The sequence below is a fragment of the Sardina pilchardus genome, unplaced genomic scaffold, assembly GCF_963854185.1.
Source record: "Sardina pilchardus unplaced genomic scaffold, fSarPil1.1 HAP1_SCAFFOLD_171, whole genome shotgun sequence".
Classification (NCBI taxonomy): Eukaryota; Metazoa; Chordata; class Actinopteri; order Clupeiformes; family Clupeidae; genus Sardina; species Sardina pilchardus.
The window spans coordinates 30,910-40,000 of record NW_026910808.1 but is presented as its reverse complement, the minus strand read 5'-3'; the positions used below and the strand labels follow the sequence as shown (position 1 = coordinate 40,000).

At 38.3% G+C, this 9,091-nt stretch overlaps 1 protein-coding gene across 3 annotated transcripts; it reads right to left on the bottom strand.

Annotated features, from left to right (window-relative positions):
- Nucleotides 1–96: 96 nt before the first annotated feature.
- Nucleotides 97–7,455, bottom strand: LOC134073806 (uncharacterized). 3 transcript variants are annotated; one of them, XM_062530380.1, is made up of 5 exons: nucleotides 7,414–7,455; nucleotides 5,844–5,931; nucleotides 5,385–5,613; nucleotides 4,259–4,349; nucleotides 3,009–3,266 (listed from the first exon to the last, which is right to left on the bottom strand). In XM_062530380.1, exons 1-4 carry the CDS (start codon nucleotides 7,429–7,431, stop codon nucleotides 4,307–4,309), a joined length of 378 nt encoding a protein of 125 aa, XP_062386364.1. In that variant the 5' UTR covers nucleotides 7,432–7,455; the 3' UTR covers nucleotides 3,009–3,266; nucleotides 4,259–4,306. The 3 variants fall into 3 exon arrangements, with proteins under 3 accessions (XP_062386363.1, XP_062386364.1, XP_062386365.1); XM_062530381.1 differs by having other exon boundaries at nucleotides 4,259–4,330; XM_062530379.1 differs by lacking the exons at nucleotides 3,009–3,266; nucleotides 4,259–4,349 and adding an exon at nucleotides 97–2,400.
- Nucleotides 7,456–9,091: the final 1,636 nt, after the last annotated feature.

The following is a 9,091-nucleotide window of genomic DNA, read 5'->3' as shown; positions in this document are numbered from 1 at the left end:
CTAATAGTCTATTTGTAATGTTAAAGTAGTTATGAAAATGCTGTTTAACAAAGATAACAACAACAACAACAACAATATACACTATTTTTTTTTTTATTATAATCATTACTATCTATTATACAGGGCAAACAATGTTAGCCATCACTTGTAAATACATATGTTACCATACAACACAGCGTGCAAATGATTAAACATAAATACATTTGATCAGACTAGGAGAAAGCCACAGAGCATAATCAAAGTAATAATAATAAACAACAATAGTAATATTAAGAATAGTATCAGACAAATATATCATAGTGACAGAAAAACTGCACAGATTAAAACATGCCATGGAGAATTCAACTGTACAATTTTATCAAACATTGAAAGCCTTCACATGAAAACCATGCATGCCTCCATGTTTTTCATTGACAGTAAATTCCCTCATGTCAATATGAGATTGCACGACAGACTCAGGCGACAAGACAGACTCAGAGGACATGACAGACTCAGACAACATGACATACTCAGACGACATGACAGACTCAGACAAAACAACGGACGCAGACGACACAACATACTCAGACCACGACCGACTGAGGCACATGCTTAGGGCCAGGGGAAGGTATAGAAACGAAGACAATTGTGGGCACAGTAACCGGGACAGTGACTGGAACAATAATGAACATAGGGATGGGACTGGGAAAAAAGACATAGATGGGGACAGAAACGGGCACGGTTACTGGAACAGAGACAGGCACGGTTACTGGGACAGAGACAGGCACGGTTACTGGAACAGAGACAGGCACGGTTACTGGGACAGAGACAGGCACGGTTACTGGAACAGAGACAGGCACGGTTACTGGGACAGAGACAGGCACGGTTACTGGGACAGAGACAGGCACTGGCTTAGGATCACAACACCTCTCAGAGGCAGGGATAAGATTAGACTCAGATAGAGACTCAGACGGTTCTGGCTGGGAAACAGGTCTAGGAACAGATACAGACACTAACACAGGGGAGGACTCATACTCGCTTACACAATAAGACTTACTCACACATTCAGGTTCACACTCTCTCTCAGAGACAGAGGCAGAAAAACACTCAGGAACAGAGGTAGACAAGGATGGACATGGACAGACAGAGTCAGGGATTGAATTAGACCGGGAAGGAGACTCAAAGATGGCAGCAGAAAAATCAGTCGACTCAGGCAGAGGCGGAGCTGGCTCGGGGAGAGGTGGAGCTGGCTCGGGGAGAGGTGGAGCTGGCTTGGGCAGAGGCGAAGGGTTGGGAGACTGGGCTACAGGCGCAGGAGTGGACACCTCTGGACCGGGCACAGGAACTACTGAAACAATTGGCAACAGAGAGCCTTGCTGTTTCTTTGAACGTCGCCTCTTTCTGGCTGGCTTGATAGCCGACCGTGATCCCCTGAAAGGAGACTCTTGAGGGACCTCAGTCTGGGAAAGTGACTGGACCTGGTCATTCTGGACTCCAGCCAGGTCAGGCTGGAGTCCAGAATGAGGCCTGCTGAGGGTGTACTTAACGAACCAAATAAGGGGACACAGAACAATATGCAAAATGGCCACCAGGGTGGCACAAAGGCAGTCAGTCCAGGCAGGATCCTGACACCGCTGCTTATGCTTGCATTCTGCTGCTACATGACCAAAACAGTGGCATTTACAGCGCCATTTTACTTTAAGAGTAAAGATATTTTGACCATTATTAAATTGTTTTTCTGACTGTTTCCTGTCCTCATCAAATTTGGACGTGAATACAGTTTTGTTGTCATCTAAATGTATCACTTCAAGCCCTGTAATGCCTGATACATAATTATTTTTATCGTTAAAAGTAAAATATTTTTGACCATTTTTAAATTGTTTTTCTGACTGTTTCCTTTCCTCATCAAATTCTAATGTGAATACAGTTTTGTTGTCATCTAAATGTATCTCTTCAAGCCCTGTAATGCCTGATACATAATTAGTTTGAACTTTGAAGGTAAAATATGTTTGACTATTGTTATATTGCATTTCTGACTGTATATTGTCCTTTTCAAATTCTGTTTTAAATATATAAAAAAAAATAATGTATTTGTAATGTATTTTTTTCATTTTAAACATTTTAATGCCTGACACAATCTTTTCCAAAAAAGTTTTAGCTCGATCAATAATAATAATTTTTTTTATTTCAAATAAATGTAGTTTTGTCTTAATTTCTTTTCTATTTTCCCTCCCCCCTCCCCTATCCACTTCACTCTCTAGGACAGAGTCACTCCCTCCAGAGCCACTCCCTTCACTCCCATATCCATTAGTCTCCGGCGATCTGGGTGAAGAGTGTTCTCCTAGATGGGAATGAGATGCTGAGACTGATGAAGACCGTGGCCGTTCTGTTGGCTTGCTCACCAACGAGGAAGAACTCATTCTAGGGTAAAACACAAAGCGGACGGCATTTAGGATTAAAACGTCTTCAAATCCGTTAGATCACTTCACAAATAAATCACAAATAAATCCTTAAAGTAAGTGGTCAGAAAACCACATCAATATAGGTGACCTTCCACATCAAGCGGAGCTATACTCTGGTGCTCTATATGATGATTTCCTAGCAGAATGCCAGTCCTGCCTTGCATCATATTTATCTTGTGCAAGTATAACTTGTGTAAAAGCCTTTATTAGTAAGTAATATCACATTCCATATTGGGCCGATTGGTTAATAATTTTGCTTGCTCACAATTGCTAAATCAGTAACCATTCAGCCTCCTTCCACAATATAGATGAACCTTATAAGGTCAACATGTTGTACTAGTCGGGATTCCTTCCTAAATGTTGGGCATGGTAGCCAATGCTGTCAATTTGCGGGTTAAGGTTTTAAATGCAGGTGTTTGCTCAATTCCAAAAAATGAAATGAAATAATGAAGAAAAAAAATATTTCCACACATTTTATTACCAGTCATAGAGCACATTGAACAATTCAATAATTGAAAAATAATAATAATAATAATAATGGTAATAAATACAAAAAGTGCAGTCTACTTAAAATATATCTCTTTATTCCATAACAAAATACATTTTATGAAAGATCTTCGACATCAACTTAATTTAAATAAAACATTTGTGCTGAAAAAGTAATACATTTACAACTAATTACAATCTTAGTTGGGTTTGTTACCTAGAAGTAACAATGCGCGACAAAGGAGTATTATTTGTATCCATTCATTCCCATTGAGTTTATGTATGCATGTTCCTCTTCATCCTTTTTCAGCTCTCCATCTCTTTCTTCAGCATCTCCATCTGGAGATATCAATAAGCACATATCAATAAACATATTGTTATTGTTATTAAGTATTTATATAAAATAAAAAACAATGTACATACTGACAGATTCTCAACAAGTCTTGGTATCATGCCATTTGACTCTGTGTAACTAACTAGCATATAAACAGGGAATTCTCATTCCACTTAAGCAATATAGCACGAGTGGGAGTGGGTTGTTGCTGGATATTCCCACGGGTGTTGTTCGGCCGTAGCCTCGAGGCCGGAGGCCGAGTGGCGCAGGCAACAACACCCGTGGGAATATCCAGCAACAACCCACGACCACGAGTGCTATATTGCTTTTATACAACAATTCTACCACTTGTTTTTTGCGCTAATTTCCCATTATAATGTAAACGTTGAGATCGTTAAAACTGTCTTGTTTGTAGAACTACTTCTCTCCGCCACAAATTTCTATTACTTGCAGGACAAACTGCCGTTACTAGTTCTAAATGGATGGTTGCTATGGCCAAAGGCCAGTCGTTAGTTCTAAAAGCACGTTGCTATGGCCAAAAGCCAGTCGTTAGTTCTATCTCTCCCGTTGTCAAGCAATACACGTTAGCTCGCATTGCGTCTGTTAGGACATGCTTTTAGCTTTGAAACATCACTATTTTACTTAGCCTACATGCCATCCAACTAGCTATTATCCACCTCCGTCATATTCTACGTTCTGAGCGTCTGTATTTCAGCTTGGATGCAACGTGACAGTTCGTTTTACACTTCACAACTTGACATTGTATCGCGGAGTGATTTATTATTAGCTGTGAAAAGTCCGAGTGGATTATCGTGGGATATTTCAACTCATGGAACGTCTCTCGGCCAATCAGAAACAAAGAAACAGCTTCTTAGAACCCAATTGTTGTATAATGTTACATATTGTTGCTTTGAGGCAACATAGCTATTTTACACTTTTACAAAATAAATATTCAATGAAAACATAATCAACAGAGTGAAACTGAATCAGAACTTACCCAAAATTGTGAAAATATTTTTATTTCATGGAAATCCTAAGGAAAATGTCACTTTTTCAAAGGTTTGTGGAGCTGAAAAAAAACATGCCCGCTGCATGTGAGTGCAGGTGAGGAAAAGCGATTGAAAAGGGTATTTTACAAGTCATGTGATCAAATACAAGCATTCTGTTGGCTTTCCATACTTCCTCCTGATCAAAATGAGCATTTTTTATTGGTGAATGATGTTGGAGGCCTGAGAAAATGAGGCGACAAGGGTTTGTTACCCTGAAGCAACACTATGCAATAGAGGGTTAAATACATTATACAACATTTTAAACTTGAATGATTTCATTTTGCACACAGACATATATTTAGTACATACTAAGTGTATCCTTAATACTGCTCACCTTTAACCCTCATGTTGTCCTCAAATCTTACCGACGTTCGTTATCCTTGGGGTCAATTTGACCCCAGCTAACAAAACTCTCAAAAAATGATTGAAAATATATTTTTTTACCCAGTTTTTTTTGTGGTAGGTACTTAACTAGAGTGTAATAACCACCATCAAAAGCCCTACAAAACAATCCCACCCCCCCACACCCCTTTATGAACCCTGGAACCCTGGCTGGCAATATGGCCAATCCAGTGTCAACAGCCCAAAGGCTGAGTTTTTGGACTTTTTCAGACCTGCCAAAATAACTTATATGTAATATGTACTTGTTTATGTAATAATGATAATAAGTACATGTTCTCATACTATTACAATAATAATATTCATATTGTGTCAAATATTCATATGTTTCATAAAAATGGGGTCAAATTGACCCCAATACCACCAACGTAACTATTTTTTTTACAGGACATTGGAAACATATTTTTGTGCAAATTTCATGTTTACTCTGTTGTACCCTTCAAATGAGGAAAAGTCATGAAACTTGAAGCAAAACAAAAAAAGTGAACCATATATTTTATGATGTTGAACATGGCTTGGGGTCAAATTGACCCCAAGGACAACATGAGGGTTAAAACTAGAAAGGAACTTGAAGAGTACCAACCTCTGCCAAGGCACACAACCTAACTGGCTATGCCAATCTTACATTTCACGATTAACAAAACAAATAGTGAGGTGTTGATAACTCTGACTCACTTATTGACGAGGTCACCACGGCCCATTTTCTTCAGGATCTTATATGTTATCTCCATACTTCTCTTGTGGCCATAGTTCTCCTGCATCACAGACACTATGCCAGTCGTGGTTTGTTTTTCCAATTTGCACTTTGGGATCGATTCCCAGCCCTCCAAAATTGGGCTTTTCAGATAGAAAGCGAACCTTTCTCTTTCTTCCTCTCCCAAGTTATCCAGAATACTGCATACATCTGTTAGACACACAATAGAAATAGCACAGTCAACATAGGCTAATCATTATTTTAATAATCATAATCATCATCGTCATGACCACTATCTCCAGGCTAAAGTTGGGAAACTAATTTAGAACAAATCAAAGCAAAATGAGAGCACATGTTGAAATACTGATGTTTATTGTGATAACATAAACCATACGTATTTCAATTATTTACACCTTTAGCATTTGAATAAAAAAATGTACCAGTCTGGTCAGTGGCCATAGAGGAAAGGCGAGATGGTACATTTGATGGTAGATTTGGTGTTCCAATATGATCTGCCATTAGACCAGCCTATGGATGAAGTGACACAAGTACAACAGAATACACGTCATTACAGGGCAAAAGGAATACATGATCACAGCAAGCAGTTTCACATTGTGACGCGCTATAGTGAAATGTTGTCAATTGCGTGCCAGTCCCGTGGTGTCCCAATAAATAAGCAAACCTTTGAAAAACAGCTGATCGAGGGAAAAGTGTCAACTGAGCCAAACAATGAAATGGAGTTTGAATACACCCTTTCTTGGTTGTATTCACTGATTATTTATGTTAATTTAGCTCCTATCTGTCACACATTCCAATCTAATGTCTCAGTGAGCACTGATCTGCGACCCGTGGCAGTTAGGCTCATACGTTTTTGAACCCATGCTAAAGTTGACTAAAAAGAGGAATATAAAATCATATTTTGGAAATTGGTTTTAATGCCTTAAGTGAAAATGCCTCAAGTAAAATGTTTTTTTTTGTGAATGAATACTGTATTGTAAATAAATAAATGAATCATTGCACAGGCTCAATCCTAAGCCGGTAACACTTTATAATAACTACACCTAATTCATCATCTATTAAGCATTTGTTACTTATTAGTAAATGGTTTGTTCATCATTAGTAATTTATTGTTAATAATGTATCATCAGTTAAGCATTTGTTCACAAAGTTATGAATGGTTTGTTCATAGTAAATAAACCCTTATCTAAAATATGTTTATACGTTATTGCTAATACTTAATATATCATGCAATAACATTTAGCTAATGAAGTACTATTTCCATTATTTAACAGTTCTTACATGCACTAATGATTAGTTAGGGTGTGAATACATGTTTTATAAACCACGTCCTAATACTATAATTCATGATTAAGTGGTTGGTTAATGATATTTTGTGAGCTCATCTAAAGTGAGGACTTAATATACTTTGCTACACATTTGCAACAACATGAGCAAACTATAATAGATAACAAATGCTTAATAAATGAGTTGTGTGCAGGTCTTACAATGTGTTACCCATAAAAGCCCAACCATACTGTGTCTGAGTCCACCTCCTCAAGTGGACTCGGCCACGGATAAGCGTATCGTGCCCAGGTATGGTACAGTATGTAGCGATCACACTGGTCAAACGAACCAGACATTGGGGTTCAAACGTATTCGATACGATACAGGTGGCATAGTGTGAGTACGCCCTAAATCAACAATACAGAGACAATTTCCTTCTTGTTCAACCAGACAGTTCTAATAACTAATTATGTGTTTCTTGTATTTGTTTTCCGAACTGATCTCATGAAAACACATTTTTTAGAGGTCCAAACTGTTACAGTCAGATCCTCCGAGTTTACGACTGACATGAAGGCAGTATGAGACATGACTGGCACATTATTAAATCGCTGTTCTGAACCTCAACACATGTCACACAATGGAAATACTGAAACATGACTGTCATATTATTCAATGAACAGTAAAATAGTAATGAATTTCTGGTGCAGTGTAGAATTGTAAAATTACCTTATTGGTCTCAGTCATTTGATGAATGGCGTAATCTGCCAGTAAAGCATACAGTTATATTTCCTGCTCTGCCTCTTCTCCTCCTCTACCACACCCAGAGACCTACCACTACCACAGAGACACGTCACTCATGAAGACTACGGCCACTCCCATCCCATCTTGCATCATCTGCGATCTAGCCATAGACCTCTGAAGTTCAACCCCACAACAAAACCTGTCTTTGCCTATAAGGAGATCCGGGATCTTGATTTTTTCCCCTTCTTTTTTTCATTTTCATGGAAGACGGAAATACTGCCGGATCTCCTTATATGAGCAAAGATGTCAGCTTTGGTATCTGTTTGTAGGTGAATTCAGAGGTCTATGAGTGTTACGGTGTTGGATCTTGATATAAAAATCTTACATTGAACTGGGTGATTTGTGGTACAATGTTTAAATGGTTGACTTCTATTGACGTAAGGAAACAGTTGTAATACAGAGACCGTGGTAACTTCTCTGTACAGAAGTCATATACAGACAATGTAGTAATTTCCCTTGTTGTGAACTTTGTGTGTACTGATTTAGCACTAAGGGGGTATCCAGTTGGAGGAGAACAGATGAAAAGGGATCGGAAGCTGGACACAGTTGATCTTGATCTAAGGTTAATGTTATATGTTTCAAAATAGTCATCTCTGCAGAATGGCTGCAGGCAGGTTCTGTGTTTATGCACGGCCAAGACACATATACTACATACAGTAAAACTGGTTTGACCTGAACTTAGACATTTATTTCCTGATACCACACAAGGTAACAGAGTTTAAAGCTCAATCATACTGACTATGATTTCATAAAGTGTGACTAGGATTTAAACTATAGTGTGGTAGAAATTTTGGATAGTGTCATGTAGTGTATTATTTGGTTTCTATGGAAAGTAAGTAAGTAAGTAAGTAATATTTATTTATACAGCACGTTTACAACAGTTCACACTGACCAAAGTGCTGTAATAAAAATAGGTAAAGAAATAAAGAAATAACATGAAATAATATAGGCCTACAATAAACAATGAAATACAATAAAATAAGATAATAATAATAATAATAATAATAATAATAATAATGATAAGTAAAAATAATAAGTAAAAATAAATAAATAACAAAACTAAATAAAAGTACACTTAAAACACAAAACCATCGAACTAAGGGGGAGGGAAAGCAAGGGTGTAAAGGTGGGTTTTGAGCCTTGATTTAAAAGTAGAGATGGAGGGGGCATCACGTATGTGTGGTGGCAATTGGTTCCACAAACGTGGAGCCGCAACAGCAAAGGCCCTGTCACCTTTTTGTTTTAGTCTGGAATGGTGGATATGTAGAAGACCCTGATTGCAAGATCTCAGGGATCTAGTGGCTGAGTGGGGTATTAGGAGATCTGAAATGTAAGATGGGGCCTGGCCGTTGAGGGCTTTGAACACCATTAGTAGTATTTTAAAGTGGATCCTTTTAAAGTGACTTCACACTTATACACTCTATTCCGGCCATTTTTAACATGGAGCCCATTTGATCATGTTCGCAGAGTACTGTCGGTCGGAAAACAAACAGTGCTGCCTGACGTGAGTTAGCCGGCTAGCAGCTGAAGCAGTCAAAGTGCCTCCAAGCAGCCTGGTCTCATTTTCAAAACGTTCCCCTGGGAACGTTTTTGCAGACCCAGC

Excerpts from the sequence above, each read along its gene's own strand:
- LOC134073806 (XM_062530379.1), bottom strand. Across the intron at positions 5,614-5,843 it reads TATGGCCACTGACCAGACTG|ATGTATGCAGTATTCTGGAT; the intron begins GTACATTTTTTT and ends TGTGTCTAACAG. Across the intron at positions 2,401-5,384 it reads CGTGGTGACCTCGTCAATAA|AATGAGTTCTTCCTCGTTGG; the intron begins GTGAGTCAGAGT and ends GTTTTACCCTAG.